Below are 18,565 nucleotides of genomic sequence, written 5' to 3'. Positions count from 1 at the left end.
CAGAAGAAAAAATTATTGTCCTGCCCATAGACGTTCCATTAGAAACACCTCTCATTTTCATTAAATTTAAATTTTTTGATGCAATTATTTTTTGTAATTTGATGCAAAGATAATAAAATACAAAGTATAATTTTATGAATGTACATATGTTTTTTTATTTTAAAAATCAACACTTGAATAGGGCTGCATCCACAGTAAAAACATCGCAGCATATGCTCTGTTGAGCTATGATTATAGTTGATAAGTACCACAGTGAAGTTGAGTCACTGAAGAATTTAACCATAACAGATGAAATGTGTATTATTTGGATGTGTTTTAAGGCATTTCAAATTTTCTAATAATTATTAATAAAAAAAATTAATACTTAATTAACTTTACTGAATTCATACAATAAAGGCTACACAGTGTTATTTTACATTTTCTATTGCATTTGATTATTATGTTTCTGTACGTGATTACAGTTTGACTCTCCAGAAAGCACAATTTTTATTTCACTTTTATCTTTGCTCGATCGTTTTTACTTATGCTTGCAACTTGTTTATTACATTTTATGAATGATTTAATAATGATTTTCCAATTGGAGCTATTCAAGTCATCTGGTGAAACTGTATTCATATACTGTAGCATTATCATTCATTCATTCATTTTCTTTTCGGCTTAGTCCCTTTATTAATCAGGCGTCGCCACAGTGAAATAAACCGCCAACTTATTCAGCATATGCTCTACACAGCGGATGCCCTTCCAACTGCAACCCATCACTGGGAAACATCTATACACCCTTATTCACACGCATAAACTACGGACTATTTTAGCTTAACCAATACCGCACGTCTTTGGACTTGTGAAAGAAACAGGAGTACCCAGAGGAAACCCACACCAACGCGGGGAGAACATGCAAACTCCACACAGAAACACTGATTGACCTAGCCGAGGCTCGAACCAGCGACCTTCTTGCTGTCCACTACCCTCTGTGTCAACGTGCTGCCCCATATAACAATATATATTGCAGAAGACCAAAGTATCGCAATGTCATATTTTTCCATTATTGTGCAACCCTACTTTTGGAGGATTTAAGATGCTGATGACAGTTTAAACCCGTCAACACTCTTTCAACAGATAAATGATTTCCTTAATAGTTTCCAATTTAATGTGTAGACAAGACAATTTAAGTTTAAAAGGTATGATGTGACCTATTTTTATTTACTTATGTGATTTATTTGTCTTTATTATTACTTTGTTGTTGGCAAAAACACAACCAGTCCCAAAAATGACAAAAGCTATGCATATGAGTAGTCACTGGATATTTTTCAGACAGAAATGGTAACTTTAAACCTAATACAGTTTCTTTTCGGCTTAGTCACTTTATTAATCAGGGGTCGCTACAGTGGAATGAACCGTCAACTTATCCAGCACATGTTTTACAGAGCGGGTGCCCTTCAAGCAGCAACCCATCTCTGGAAAACATCTATGCACACTTTTTCACACACATACACAAGGGCCAATTTACCTTTTTTTAATTTACTTTACCTGTAACGCATGTTTTTGGACTGGGGGGGGGGGGGGGGGGGGGAAACCAGAGCATGCAAACTCCACACAGAAACGCCAAATGACCCAACGGAGGCTCAATTACACCAAAATACAAATATAACAATAGACCAAAAGCCATCAAAGCAGCTTGTGAGGACATGTCACAAAAACACCTATTTCTATTTTACTTTATGTATATACTCATGTTCAGTGTTATTAATAATGTATTCAGCTAATAACTGTTGTTATCAGTTCAAATAATTAAATACTGTTATAACAATAGGTCACTCATTTAAAGATCTACAAGACAAAGCATGGTTGTTTATGGAACATTATGAAGTGTTCTGTTTTACACCTAAAAATGCTTCTGCTATTGTTACAGGCTGAAGAACCCTTGGTACTGTTTTGTTCCAGAGTACAAGGTTAAGCTAGATACTAACAACACTTAACCAGTACAATACAACACTGAAAATGTATTTTATTAACTTACTGTATTGAAAATTACTAGATATATATTCATAATATGAACAAAAATATCTAAAAAACTATAAGAGTATGTTTTAAAACCATTAGCAGTGACATTTTGCTACAACTGATTTCACATTATGCAGTCTACATACTACATTCTTAAATTGATGCCTCGTGACAGTGCTTAAATTTTCAGTTTGCATAAGCAGCATACAGTGACCTATGATATTTTACTCTTTGAGACACATAAATTTCAATAAATAAGGCTGTGGATAGTTTTTTTCTACGCTAATGTCTAATTCCAACACAATTTTCATATATTCCCTTTAGATAATTAGGCTCGAAGGCAAGGGCTCCACAAGCCACACACGTGTCACATGCAGATTCCACATTAATCAGAAATGTGAAGCATTGATAAATGAGGTGTAAAATGAGTGCTTTAATTTTTAGTTTGCATAGTATAACCTGTGACAGTTGACTATTTAGGACACATAAATTTCAATATATAAAACCATAGAGGTTTTTTCGCTAATGCTTTTTCTAACACAATCTACAAGTTTTTCTGTGAATTATTTTTCTGATTCCAGATTAGTCATGAAAGTAAAGCGTAGTAAATAAAGCATACTTTTGCAAAATGTATGCCTTAGTATGGCAATGTTTTTGTGTGAGCTGTGAAACTACAGTCTTCTAGATGAAATCCTATACTGGCACAATCTCCGGTATTATTGTGAGTAACTGGGCTTGAAGGTCATGGCTTCAGCCACACGTCACTTGATAATTGCACTGTTTAGACGATGTGTGAAACATTGAAAATGGGGTAAACCTTTGCAAAACATATTCTCTTTAGTCTTCGTTTTTAACCTATGACACTTGGTCCTTTAAGGCATAAATAAGACCATGGATTTCTTTTGCTAATGGTGCATAAAATCTCCAGTTTTATCATGGATAACCAAGCATTAAGGGCATGGGGTCATATTTGCCACGCATCACATGAAAGCAGCACACTATTAAGAAATGTGAAACATTGCAAATGGGTGTAACCTGTGCAAAAGGTAGCCTATTATAATGTGACAAACAGCGGCAATGCAGCATAGCTAAACACTATCACTATTGTTTATGTCAAATTATGACTAATAGGCCACATTTACCGTATAGTACTTCTTGGAAAAAAAAGGCTTGTTACCTTATGTTTTGGTTTATTTATGAACCGCTTTTCTACTTTTATGTAAAGGTAAGCTATTTTCTTTGTATCTGGAAAACCTTCGGTTCATTTAAAAAGATCTTTGGATCTTTAAACAAGAAAAAATGCCGGTGCCTTTTACATTTTAGGATGGAATTTCTTGCAAAATTAGGATCCATCTGAGGGTTGGTGGCATCTTGAACCCCTAAATCTTGAAAGATTAAAAGCACCTCGAGTATACAGTATATTCAGGCATGACATTTTTCTTTTATACCTCCATTGACTGCCTATGAATGCAACATTTCAAGCTTTCAGGTGCCACTGGAAGCCTTCGTAAATTCAAGTCACAAAATGTGCATTTCTGCTCTGCTTTAAAAATCTGTTAGATACTTTGAAATATGAAACTTTATTAAATAATTAAAATTTTCCTTAGCTGAGGATGCTTCACATCAAGGTTATTATAGTTAACGAAAACGAACAAAAAAAGAAAACAAAAATTTAAATTCATGTTTCATTCATTTAATCATTTTCTTTTTAGTTTAGTCCCTTTATTACTCTGCGGTCGCCGCATCGGAATAAACCGCCAAATTATCCAGCACGTTTTATGCTGTGGATGCCCTTCCTGCTGCAACCCATCTCTAGGAAACATCAATACACACTCATTCACACACATACACTATGGACAATTTAGGTTACCCAATTCACCTATACCAAATGTTCTTTGACTCGTGGGGGAAACCGGTGCACCCAGAGGAAACCCACGTGAACACGAGGAGAACATGCAAATTCCACACAAAAATGCCAACTGACTCAACCAAGGCTCGAACCAGCGACCTTCTTGCTTGTGACCTTTATGCTATTCACTGCACCACCGTGATGCCCTAAAATCATTTTTGTTAACTGAAATAAAAATAAAAACGAGGGTTTTAAAAATAAAATAGAAGTAACTGAAACTATTGTTTCCCAGAGATGGGTTGCGGCTGGAAGGGCATCCGCTGCGTAAAACCTTGCTGGATAAGTTGGCGGTTCATTCCGCTGTGGCGACTCCGGATTAATAAAGGGACTAAGCCGCCAAGAAAATGAATGAATGAATGAATGAAACTATTGTGTAACTAAAATTATAGCAAAGATGTAATTTGTTTTCCTATTGGTAAATGTAGGCTATTTACTACATACTGTAAACAAACTGTAAGCCTTGTAGAAGTAAATCTATTTACTTCACATTGCCAGGTGTTTCAGCCGTACGGCACCTCAAGAGTTTGTAATCCTGATGCTATTGGCCAAATCAAGCCAGTTTACCTCCAGTTAAACCTTGCTGTTGCTCCCGCAACAAAAACAATGAGTGGACATGACAGCAGCACAGTGACAGCATTAAATACAGAGACTTAAAATGATTGATTTATCAACTCAATAATGGGTTTTATTTCAGCATTATTGATTTCAATCACGAACGAAATTTTTTTTCAACTGGATCTTCTAGGTGAACTTGTTAAACTAGTTCAACAAATCAAACTAAATCATTTGAAACGATTTGCATCTTCAGTAAACACTCTTATCCACAAACTACTAACTTTTTAACATGCCTAATACCCCCCTGTGACTCAAAACAAACCAATATATACTGAGTTATTCAGTTATTTGAGAAGCGGTGAACTGCTAATACTGCAAATGCGTGATGCAGCAGATGGTAACCCGAACACAAACAGTACATGACAGCCTGCTGTGACTGAACTAAACTTGAACAACTGCAGCGAGGGCTTCAATTCTGGCGAAACGTAAGTTTATTTTACAACAGAAAACCGGACTGAAGTTTAATTAAGTAAATCATGCTTCAGTTGGGTTGCAAAACGTAACTGCAAGAAACTTTTCAGATCATGGTGATGTTTTAACTGACTGAAATTATGATTGCTGACTACATATTTTTGGTATTTTAAGTTACATGGGGTGATTGTCACAAAATATCATTATACAATATTTATTCTGATGATTTTGAATCTTGCACCTAACAAATATCCTTATTTAAAAAAATATACATAAAACTAATATAGAAACTAATAAAAACGAGTAAATCTGCCTCTAAAGACTAATTAAAAACTAACCTGAATTTGAAAACAGAAAGTCTAAACGAAATTAAAACTAAAACTAATAAAAAATTCAAAACTATTATAACCTTGTTTTAAATGCATGCTTACCTGGCAAGGTACTGTCCGGAGGAGGGTAGCTCATGTTTATTGGGCTTGTCGAAACAGTTTACCATGTTCTGAATGAGTGCCAAATCTGGTCTCACCATGGTAGCAGCATATACAGCTCTGCCAATGAGCTGCAGGGTGTCCCTAATGTAGAAGTTCAAGGGTTTGCGATTGACCTCCCCATAAGCCATAAGACCAAGCGGGGAGCCAATAGAGTGTAGAGAATCCAGACTAAGCGGGTATCCCATGATCCAGTGCATAGGGGGCAATGTGCCACTCAACTGATGGGCACAGTGCAGCACTGTGGCTGTACATTCAGGGTCGGAGCCGAAAAGCACCACGGAGGACGCTGGAGCAGAAGGAGTCCTGCTGAGGAGCTGCGATAGGAGCTCCATTACCTTGTCTTCGCTTATATTTTCCTCAAGTCTGGACAGATTGAGAGTCTCCCAAAGGTGCCAGTGGGCTCCGTCTAAACCTAGGTGACCACGCTGTTGAAGCTCTTCCAGCATTCCAGTATTCCCACCTCCCGGACAGACAGTTGCCGCTCCACCCTGCCAGCCCCCCCTCAGCAACACAGCCAAAAGCAGGTCCGAGAGCCCTGAAGGAGGCATTCGAGTCATCATCTGCAAATGGAAGCGGTTCTGAAAACAGAAAACAAGCACAAATACAATTTATTTAAAATAAAACTGAGAACAATTTTATGGTTTAGGGGATAGGAAACGTAATCTTTTCAATAATGTGCAGTCCTAGTATGAGGCATATGGAAATACATATGGAAACACTTCTGGAGTTACAAAGTCATCATCAATTATGTATTTTCTGCATGGAAACAAAGCTGTCATGACAGGAGACCCCCTCATATTAAAGGTGAATGTCTTTGTGTATACAGCTGTCACAATAAAAACCTATCACGGTTGGGTTTTCACAAGAATGTAAAGTATACATTGAAGCATAAATACCTTACTATTATTGTAGGAAAAATCTATGTTATAATTTCACACCTATAAACTCAATGCTGAACAAAATAGACTGTGAATGTTTTTTAAACATCACACAGCATCACAGTGTTTCTTAAAGGTTGCAATTGAGTCTGGACTTATTGTCATAAGTCAGAAGGTCAGGCTACATAAACCAGGTCAATACATAACGTACAACTACGCCTGCAGTTTTCAATCAGTACAAATAATTGATTGTTTACCATTTGAAAATGAAAAGGGTAGTCATATATATATATATATATATATATATATATATATATATATATATTTTTTTTTTTTTTGTACTCTTTATGTACTAATATGTACACTTTAGGTTAGGGCTGGGCAATTAATTGAAAAAGTAATCGACATGGACATTCAGAACCTATAATCAATGTAGTTTTTCCAGGTCAGTTTTTTAAATTATTTTCTCTACATGTGGAGTCATGTGAGGCTGAGACTGGTTTTCACTTTGCAGCCACTTCTGACATATTCTTGAGCCTTACTTTGCACTACATTGACAATGATTGGAAGCTGCGCCAGAGATGCCTTCAGACGGTATATTTTCCATCACATTAAAATGATTATTTACATCAAAATATTTGGTTACCGAAGATGCAATAAATGCACGATTTAAAACATTATTTACAGTACATACAAGAGTTATTTTATTTAGAAAAGATATTTTGATTATTTTCCTTCAATTATTTTGAAATCAAGTAATGCACACTTCATTCAAAACCTGTCAGTGAACTATGAAGGAAAAAAAAATAAATAAATAAATAAAATAATCATTCATTAATCATATTCAAGTTAAATTATTCAATTTATCGAGATTTTAATTTTAGGCCAAATCGCCCAGCCATACTTTAGGTCAGGGGTCTCAAACTCAATTTACCTGGGGGCCGCAGGAGGCAAAGTCTGGGTGAGGCTGGGCCGCATAAGGGATTTCGCAAAAAAAAAAGTCCTCAAATGTCATTATTAACAGTTTTAATTATTTCTTCTGAACATGAAGTGTCCTGAACATTAATATAACATTGAGTGAAGATTATGAACAGTTCTTCTGAACATGGCATCTTTTGCCTACTCCTTGCTGCCAGAGACTTGACAGCGCTTCTTCTCACAAATCTGAACCACATTTGGCTTTAGAGCGGAAGCAGTTGAGACCCTCAGTATGGCTTGGGGGAACTCACTCAAAACTTCCATTCCCTCACGCCTCACCTAAAAAAAAAGGAGTATATATGTGAAGTTTATGTATAAACAAATTTTGAGAGGATCACGTGCTTCTGATTGCTAGCAGCTGACCCGCATTAACCAATTCACTACTATCCAATCAGATGACTCCTAAACTACTATAAATACCCTGGGGTTTATTCCATTGCTATCTTCGTTTTGAAGAGTCCCCCCTTCCTCCCCTACGCCTCCTTCTTAGACGGGTGACACGGTGGCCCAGTGCCTAGCACTGTCGCCTCACAGCAAGAATGTCTCTGGTTCCTGGCTCTACCAAAACTAGCAGACATTTCTGTGCGGAGTTTTGCACTTCTCCCCGTGCTCACGTGGGTTTCCCCCGGGTTCCCCGGTTTCCTCCCACCACCCAAAAACATGCAATTAAGCCAATTGAACAAGCCAAATTGTCAACATAGACACGCTCCTAGTTAGTAATTAGTTTCAAGAGCATTCACTTGCTACAGCAGGGGAGTTCCCGAGATCTACCTGAGCTCAAACTCCCCTCCCGCTTTGCAACGGGAGGGAGTCCTGGGCTCGAGGATCTCATGAGCTCAGGGCTCTCTCCCGGGACAGCATGCCAAACAAGCTTATAATTAATCATCAGCTAAGTGTGAACTCTTGAAGTATAAATAAAACACCCCCACCACACTCCAGTCACATCAGTCTGTACCAGTCTGTATCTACCTATAATATATATAAGATGCAGGCTGTAGCTAGGTAGGTGGCAGGCTGCAGATAGGTAGCTAAGTGGCAGGTAGGGGCGGGAACAACAAAGGGGCGGGGTGCCTGGTGACGTCATCGGCATACTCGCCCCTTTGTTTACACGGCGGGCGGGGAATGCCAGTGACCGCTGTGTACGGATAGAATCAGCGGAGCGGGGAGCGCTCTCTCTCCCCGCTCCGCTGATTCTGTCAGTGTACAGCGGTCGGCGCGGGCCACAAAATATTACACTGAGGGCCGCAAATGGCCCGCGGGCCGCGAGTTTGAGACCCCTGCTTTAGGTATTAACTTGTACTTTTAAGGTACCAATATAGTAGCCCACTTTAGCACAAATGAAAAGGCGTCACCCCAGTGACAGCTTTTGTCGCTTTATTTCTGAGAGTGCAGCATGTGTGCACATATTTCCACTCAGCGCAGCACTGCTTTTACAGATAGTGTTAGGCACCATAACATACCATGCATGAACAAAGTAAATAAAGCGCATGACGTGCATGCTATTAAAATGAGTTATTAAGCATGACAGCCTCAGAAAAGAAATCAATGCTGTTATCGTGCTGACTGACACACACACCTGAAGCATGTGAACAGAAACCGCCACAGACAGCACGTGATGACCAATTTTAGCTCTTTTTAGTACCATTATTCCAGTTGAATGCTTTTCCATTTGACCCTTTCGGCCAACTTGCCAATATTGCAAAAATCCATATACTTACCTGCAGGCTAAGCTGTATGATAGATTGGTTTTTCACGACACTGACCTTTGAACTGACATGTGATTTATTTGTTTTTTATTTTTGTGCATGTGCAGGACAAGTCAAAGTCCAAGATTTATTTGTTTAAATAAACAAGAAAATCATTTATGAGTTAAATGTTGGGTTGCTTGTTAGTTAAAGGTGCAGTAGGTGATTGTCTTAAGAAACAATTTTAGTTGTGCTGGTTAAAAGTTTCTTCAAATTCCTATAGTAATGATTAAAGTAAATTATCTAAATGTCTTTATATGTGTTTTTATATTCTGGGTAAGGCATAAGACTAAAAAATGTTCATCCAATTAAAAATTTTCAGGCTGACAAATCTCAAACTGTCAACAAATTTAAATGTGTAATTCTGTGCAGCCTCTTTATGCAGATAGACACGTCATTTTCATGTGCACATGAAGCATGGCCACCTACAGCTGATAGGGAGACATCAGACAAACGCTGCAATAACCTGAAAAACTTCTTTCTGAAAGACCAACGTGGCCTTGTATCCATAAAAAGGTTTTTGAAAGGGGTATTGCCAAAAATGCTGAATAAAAACATTTCTCAATGCTTCTTAATGAATGAATAGCAAAGTTACCTTTGCGCACTGGAGGGAAATTACGTCATGCAGTTCAAAACTACGATCAGAAGAATCACCCCATGGCTAAAGTATTACTTTTAGACAGGTATGTTTTACAACTATTTTAGCCATGCAAAGCTTACGTAGATTGTGTTCTTGTTTATGAATGGGTTTATATGCACAGAAGTATGTTTCAGCCACTAAAAAATGTCCAGCTAAATACTGACAAAATACTCTAAAATATATTCGGTCAAATAGACATAAGCATTCATTTAGTTGTTCAAGTATAAAAAGAGATGAAAACAAGTGATGTACGAGGATCAACAAGAACAATTTAAAATAAAAGTAAGTCACTCGTTGTCTTGTTATGCAAGTGTAATATAAAACGATGGCAGGATATTTCTGTTTTTAACACTCCTTCTGATCTGATTTTTATTTAGTTGAATAACAAAACTTAAGCAAGTAGTGTCATCTGCCTTACTAGCTTTACTGAGGTGAAGTTTGGTTTATATTCGCACATTCGTTCATTTTTGAACACTGACAACCTGTGGCACGCTCCCACTCTAACATTACTTTGAAATAGCATGTAGTATGACTTCAAAACAGCATTAGCACTATTACCTTGACTTTAAACAATGTTGTATATTATAGTCATTGACTGATTGTATGATTTCACTATATAGAATTTGCAAATAATATTTTTCTGAAATTATATTATTAAGGAGAAAGCCTGCATGTGCGAATATAAAACAAACTCACCCCAATGATAGTTTTGGGGAAATAAAATTCCAGCACCCGGTGGCCTGTCAAAAACTATGCTGGACAAAGTGTGTGTATCCATAGAGTTTTCTAACTGGTGAGTGATCTATTGCATAGGTTCTCAAACTATTTTCACCAAGTATCACCTCAAAAAAAAAAAAAAAAAAAGTGTCTCTCCATGTACCACCATTATGACCAAAATACTAGGGTGGCAGGCCTAATTAAGCAGCTACAGCACTGCACAGTTCAAAAATGAGGCAGATTGATTCCTATTATTATGAATTTTTTTTATTGTCAGCCACTTTAAACATTAGTTTGAACATTAACACTACATTAACACTACAGGTGCTTACAGGTTAAAAAAAATGTTTAATGTTAAAATTAAAATGTGCTTCTAAAAGTAAATTAAAAATAGCAATGTTCTTAAAAAGTAAAAATCAAAACATGAAAAATGTTTCTCGGACCTCATAAATATAGTCTATATGTCATCATATTCATATGTAAACTATTTAAAACAATTTTGAAATAGATGTTACATCTATATATGACTTATTTGTATCTTAGAAATCTAAACATTAACTTGTATTTTAAATATATGATTTAGATATTTAAATTAGAAATTAAATCTGCTTACAGCGTGTTAGAGTAGGCTTTGTGTGTCAGAAAAGCAAGTCATTAAACCATACATGTCAACACTGAGATATAAAAATACAAGATATGCCCTTAACAACCATTACAAATATGGGGAGGACATTACCTTCAAAAGATAGAATACATAACAAACATAAGAAAATTGAAAATAAAAGGTTTAGCTTATTAAAACCAATTTACTGATCACATTGGTGTTATTTTATGCGTCAAAGGGTAAAAAGTGTTACATTTTTTTACTTTAATTATTTAGCGATTCCTCTGCATACCACTATAAGGAAGCCTGCGTACCACTAGTGGTACACATACTACAGTTTGAGAACCACTGGTCTAGTATTATATAAGGTTGTCTATCGTCTTCAGCATTTGGCGTTAATGAATTAAAGAAGTGTGGCTTTGGACGACAGGGGCGGGACATAAATTTCCAAGCTTTTATGCTAATGCTAGCATCCTGGCAGATCATCTACTGCACCTTTAATTACTTTTCTGTAAAGTTTAAGTACTTAGTATCCATATTGTGATAGTTCAGCCTGATATTGTATCAAAGTAATTCTGGTATTGTGACACCAATGCTTCACACCAACTCGTCAAAACACAAAACAAACCCCACAACCATAAAATAAAGATATCTCAAGGCTGCAAATGCGTATTGTATTCCCTAACGACCATACGTTTGAATAAGTAAGAGGGAAGTCTGGGGAGAGTGTTAGATCTCCTGTGACTTCTATTTCCTAAAGCTGCCTTATAGGCAAATAGAGGAAAATATTACTCTGAACTTATGATGACCTCACACTCAAAAACACGGCAAACAACACTCATTTTGATGCAATCCAGGAAACATGTGAATCACACAAATGAAAAAAAAAACTTACTGAAACAGCGAGGAAGAGCCGTCAGCTCTCATCTGAAATGGCTCCTGGCCATCTCCACACAGACACTCTGCTGTTTTGATGTGGACTGACAGGGAGGCGTGCGCCAATGTGCCGTGAGAGTGAAGGATGGGATATTTGGGTGTTCTGAGGCGAAGAGCGCCTGTTTGAACCTGGTGGGGGGCTGCGAGCGAGCAGCAAGCGGCCGTGGTGCTGAAGAGGAGTCCCCACGCAAAGTTAAAACCAGTGTGACTGGAATAATATTACCACCAGCGGCTTTGACACACATCCCTGTGACTTTCACTGCTACTCAGGGCACATGAATTAGCACAAGCACTGACGACTCCATGTGGTGATGCCAAACTGGATGAGTTTGAAGAAGAAAGATAACATTTGGTGTCGAAGTTCTGCTCTGGTGAAACAAAAGACAGAGGCTTCAAAAAATAAAAATGGACTCAGTGGGTCCTGGGGTTGCGCCGTGTACATATGGGAGCATAGATAAGAAAAGCAAAAGGGGATAGGCTTATCTTTTATTTACCAGGTGATGCCGAGCGAATAGCAAACAAATAAACAAACAAACAAACCACCTTCTATTTGAAGGCCAACCTTCAGCCTTGAGGCCACTCATTGCTCAATCGATCAGAAAACAGCTGCTGCTCCAAACAATACCTGTGCTCGGCGGGACGTTACCCCTCTCGCGTGTAAATGGATCCTCAGGTTGACAGCATCCGAACAGCATGAGCAGTTTGATTTGTTCTCTTCGTCTCGGAAGTTTAGCAGAAAATGTCTATTTCCATTTCCACTTTCCCACACCTTTCCAGCTATTTTTACAATCCGTCTCAACGCCGGGCCGAAATAAATGGCTGCTATTCATTTTTGAACTGACAGCTCATAAATGGCCCGGAAGCTATAGAGTAACATTTCATTAATATCTAATGCACAACACAAGGTTTTGTGGACTAATACAAACAGTAGTTTGGCCATCAAATTATCGTGCAGGTGTGGAGGCAGATGTGCTGAATCTATCTGTCACTCTCACACGCAAGCAGCACCTGATCCATAAACAAACCATAATTGAGCGGAGAAATTGGAAATTACTGTCTATCTTCCTGAAACATACGGCATAACTCTTGTAACACCCGATGATTTCTGGTGCGATAGTTGATGAGCTTGTGAGGCACCTAATTTTGTAATCATGGTTGGTGTCATATACCATCTGCATTTTATTTCTCTCATACTATGAGAAAAGTCTACCTAATAAGTGAAACTATTCCAAAAAAAAAAATTCAACTCACTATATATTTCTGTAAATGACTTTTCAGTGAGTTGTCGGAAAATAATTTGATTAGTATCATTATTTTCTCAACTTCATGACCTTGTTTCAAACTTTGACCTTCTGAGTTTTTTTCTCAGGATTTTGATTTCTTTTCTCACAATTACAAGATTAAAAGTCACAATAATGTACTTTTTTGTGAAAAAAGAACAGAAATTCAGGTCTGAACAGTTGTGATTCTTTAATCAGAATTGTGACAATCTCATAACAACAAGAATCATGTAAGAATCATGTGAAAGAAAACCTTTTAAAGGGGTGGTCCACTACAATATCAAATTTAGTTCACGTGTAATTAATTGTAGGAAATGTTTTTTTTTTTTCTCCTGTTGCGCTCAATGAACAACCAAATGATAAAAGAAGGGACTCATGACCTTAAGGTTAACTTCACACTTTTCTCCAAATTTTAGTAGGTCAAAAAAATTGACCCTTAAGCAGGACCAACTGACCAGAGAAGGGTCTCATGACCTTATGATTAATTTTCTTCAAATTTCAGAAGGTAGAATACTGACTCTATGATAATCCTGCTGACCTTACAAACCTCAAATTTGTGCTTTGCAATCAGAAATAATGTGCACCTAGTTAAGAGAGAGAGCTGGCCTGATCAGCTCACTCTTCTCTCTTAAATAACAGGTCAACTTTTGGCCAGCACGCAAATTTTGACTTTAAAGGTGAGGGTTTCTTGCTGAAATATTGGGAGCTCATCGACCGGTATTCTCTAACACACGTGTTGGTATTCCAGTGTGACTGCAACAGGCTCCCCAGTCTTTGAAGAGTAATATAGTGACACGTCTCTGAAGTTGTATATACTTAAATCAAATTTCTTGGGGTTTCATTATTTCATCTGTCTTTTATTAATGTAAACCTTATTACTCATGTATATTTCACATTAAAAGCCTTTTATGCAATTTAGTTGTATTTCAATTAATGATGTTCATGAGTGTGATTCATAATCATTGACTATTTTTGTGATAATTGATATCAGCTGTGTGTTCCAGCAATAAACAGTTGTACTGCTTGATTAATATAGTGTATGGACCGTTACTGGTGCCTCCTCTTGTCGATTAGCACCCCACTTGTCTCATTTGCATAAGCAAACCATACTAAAACCATTTTGTATGCTGAAACATTTTACATACTAAAAAGTTGGGGCATACTAAAACAGGAATGTAGCTGTGTAAACATAAACAACATCTCTGAATATAATATGCTTAAAGTTTGATGCAAAGGGAGACATTGGCTTTTACAGAGTTAGCTCAGCAAGCTTAGAAGTTTGGGGACTCCAAAAAGTACATCTGGGTTAATTAAGTCTTAAACCCCTCAGGTTATGCGCGCACACCCTGCACAGCAAAGGGGTGTGGCCAGAGGCACTGTAATGTTATAGCAGAGAAAGCTAAAATTCCGTCCAAATGCCGCTTTTTCCACAGAGCTTGTTCTGTTTTTGTATTTAGGCTTCTAAAGAACATGACACTAAGACAGAGGTGCTTAAAGTTAATTTAGTTCCCCAGCTAATTTTAAATATGTTCCAGAGAATTTTAAATAAGATATAGCTCTAGCATTTGAGAAAGGACAGCTTCAGAATTTATCCCAGTTCAGTGCTGGATTCAGCTAAAACTCCTCAAAGGAGCAGCTCGGACTATAATAGCAGAAGCTGTGGATTGTGAGCCACAACCGATAAGTATTTTTATTTGTTGAAATTGATTACATGCATAGTTTCTAGCGTTAACGGTATGTTGTAGCAACCAGGATATAAACAACAGGAAATGCTGTTTGGCACAGTTGACAATTTAGCTACAAATTCATATTTATCCATCAAACCACCGTAAACAGCCACAGTCTTCAGCAGCGCTGCAGTGTCTCTCTATGCAGCCGATTTCCCTGCGTTATAAATCTCAAATAACAAACTCTCAAAAGATAAGTGAACATTTCATATTACTTACACATGCTTATAGCCCAAACATATATATAAGACATTTGTCCAATTTTAATTTAGAGAGTAACCTTGAGGTTCAGCTGTGTCTCCTTCATTTTCTGTCTGATTCAGGCTCAAACTGATATGGCATAGATACACTGACTGACAATATTTACGCAATGGCGAAGCCCGCACTAGTAGATGTGTGATGCTTCCTGGTGACATGGAGCCAATCCGCGAATCAAAATCACATCATGTTAGCTGACCAATCAGAGCCTTTTGAGGGTGAGCTTTCAGGGGAACTAGAAAATATGACAGTTGTTTTCATGTTAGCTGAGTAGCTGTATATAATTAAAGTAAGATATATGAAAAATATAATAAAAAATAACCTGATTTTTTTCTTCGCCAAGTGAAGCATGACCACATTATGCTTTGCACCACATAAACACAACCAAGCTTTAAAAATACACCCTAGACCACCCCTTTAAAATGTAGTTTTGGTTACCCATGACTTGCCTTATACTTATAAAAGAAAACACTGAAACACATCTCAAAAAAGCTAATTATATTTCACAAAAAAAAGGACATGATTTTCCTATTTAAGTAACCTGTCCCTTTAAGGAAGCCTGGTAAAAATTGATTTTAGGTCATTTCCACCAGATGGGTTTCTTAGAAATTGGCGCAGCATAATTATCCTGAGATATGACATTTAGAAAAAGCAGATAAGTAAAAAACATAGGGAAAAAATCCATTTCACACTATTAGTGCCCAGGCAAAGTATCTACTACCATTTTTCCCTCAGAATAAAAGGCTACATTTGAATGGCTATTAATAGTGAGAGGTGTTTTAAAACCATTCAGATGGTCTATGACAAGTATCAGCAGGGGCTAACAGGACCTAACTACCAGTCTAACTTCAACCCCTTGGGTTTTGCTTTCTGAAACAGCCTGAGGGAGCGAAACAGAATGAAACAGAACTCAGCTGTCAAGACGTGTTTCTAAAAAGTGAAACTATTTTTAACTTGACATGCAACATCAAAAACAGAACATGCAAAATGTCACACTAAAGCATCTGCATGTACACAGACTAACATTTAAAAAACAGCAGAGACTGCACAGCCTGTGGTAAACTACAGTGTAAAATGGCAAGCATTCATCAAATATCAAGTGTTGAAATCACCAGCACTAGAACTAGTACTAGCACTTGAATAATAAGCTAAGATAGCAGTGTTTTAGTTAAGGACAGTCTAATTTTGATTGGTAATTAAGCGCTCTCTCCCAGCTCACTGCAAAGAGTGTCACTCATTAAAAATAAGATTTCAGTTTTACTGTGGTAATTAAACATTTTTCTAATTTTTAAAAATGTTTTAATTGTTAGTAACAATTAGGTTGTTATTCTATTAAATAAACCTAAAGGGGTAACCAGACATAAATTGCTTTTGGTGCTGTTGTTGTGGTAAGGTATTTGCTCCCCGCATTAGCAGTAAAACGTCTGAAATGATGTACAAATCTGATGATCTAAAACCTTTTTTTAAGACTGTAATTATTTCTAGTATTTTGATATGTACTTCCAAGTATTTTTGTGGGGCTATATTAAGATTGCTCAGAGCTCTGTCATCAGTACACTGCGTACAATATATAATTTATGTTGGAGCAGAGAGATGTTTGTTTAATGGCATGGTTAAACTTGAAATGATAAAAAGAAACGGAGCATATTTTAGCTGGTACTATATGCAGGACATCACTCTCACAGGACATCACTAGTCTCTTACAGGACATTACTGGTCTCTCAAAGACATTACTAGTCTCTCACAGGGAGGGCTGGACAATTTGGCCTAAAATCAAAAACTTAATTAATTTAACGTTTTAACTTGATTATGATTAATAAACAATTATTTTATTGCCCTCATAGTTCACATACAAATTTTGTACAGCAAATATGCTCAAATATTACAAATAAGAGATTTTTGAATGAAGGGTGCATTACTTGATTTTAAAATAATTGAAGGAAACACACACTATCTACTTTTTATGATGGTTTATTGAACATTAACAATGAACAACTGAAATTAAAACACACATTGCTTAAACTTTTTTCTGAAGTGAAAATAAATAACTTGCATTTTTGGAAGCAAAATCAATTATTTTTAATGTTTTTTTGTATAAAAATATGAATAGAAAATAATAGAAAATAATTTCTTTTCTAAATATAAATAAATAAATATAAATATAAATTTCTTTTCTAAATAAACTCTTGCATATCCTGTAAATAACATTTTTAAAAAGTGCTTTTCTTGCATTTTCTGAAAACAAATATTTTGTAGTAAATAATAGTTTTAATGTAATAGAAAATATGATGTCTCAAGATTCTACAGGTAACGGCCGGTATAAGGTTCTAATGGTATGATAGCCTTGGATAAAAACATCACAGTTTCACGGTATTGTGATTACTGCTCCAAAATATATTCTTTTTAAATGTCTGGGTAAAAAAACTAAAAATACCCTTTTTAGCTTTGAACACAATGGCAGTGTCAGAAATAATTAATACTGCGTACATACATACTGTATAGAGCACACTTTTCTATCGGTTGAGTAGTAATTTCAAATGAGGTGCCAACTGAATAGTAGCGATTTTGGACACGGCCATTTTATTTTAGGCAACATTTAAAATATTTTGGAACATTAAATATGTTAGGCTAAATAACTAAACAGACTTCTGCTGTCTTGTTGGCTTCAAAAAACACAAATTTCTTTAAAATTTAAAATTGCATCTTTGGATCTCTTTTCAGCTCTTTTCAAATACTGTTGTCTTAAAAAATAATTGTAGGAACGATATAACAAAAAAAAATTTCCAAACCGCTATATAATTTGAAAACGGTTATCATCCCATGCCAACTCACTAGACTTTACTGGTCTCTCACAAGCCATCACTAGTCACTCACAGACAACATTAGTCTCTCATTATACATCACTAGTCCCACACAGACATCCATAATCTATCAAAGACCTCACTAGTCCTTGTATTTAAATACATAAGTTTTTTATATATGCAAAATATATGCAACTCGTGAACTATAAAGTGCTCTTCTACTCCTGTTCGGATAACTTCAAATAGGACAAAGCATTGACCTCGAAATTAGAAAAATTGTAGGTTGTTCTCTAATTTTGATGGCCGCTGTATAATTAGGTTCATACTGTGTCCAATTTAATTGCATAAAATTATCAGAGTCCACTGCTTTTCTGCAAAATAAAACATTTGTCATATCAAGCAATCTGAAGTCACAAAGTAATTGGCTTGACATTTATTGGCAGACTTATTTTTAAATGAGAAATGTTTAAACGCAGTGGGGAGCAATTTAAAAGGGTACTTCCTGAGACTTTTGCAAACGCATTTGACAAATATCCCAGCAAGCATTTTTTTTCCTTTGTAAAATATGTCTAAA

The 18,565-nt window shown here is 36.5% G+C and overlaps 1 protein-coding gene across 3 annotated transcripts in view; it reads right to left on the bottom strand.

The window, feature by feature from the left end:
* grin3ba (glutamate receptor, ionotropic, N-methyl-D-aspartate 3Ba) overlaps positions 1-18,565 on the bottom strand; it is a 125,843-nt gene that overhangs the window by 48,561 nt on the left and 58,717 nt on the right. For all 3 annotated transcript variants that reach the window (XM_087240894.1, XM_087240893.1, XM_087240892.1), the window contains one exon: positions 5,368-6,005. In XM_087240894.1, coding sequence (XP_087097020.1) covers positions 5,368-5,987 — 620 coding nt within the window. In that variant the 5' untranslated portion in view covers positions 5,988-6,005. The remainder of the gene's footprint in view (positions 1-5,367; positions 6,006-18,565) is intronic.

This window comes from Danio rerio, chromosome 2 (assembly GCF_052040795.2).
Source record: "Danio rerio strain M-AB ecotype USA chromosome 2, GRCz13ab, whole genome shotgun sequence".
NCBI lineage: Eukaryota > Metazoa > Chordata > Actinopteri > Cypriniformes > Danionidae > Danio > Danio rerio.
Note: the sequence above shows the minus strand (reverse complement) of the source record. Positions and strands in the feature narration are given on the sequence as shown.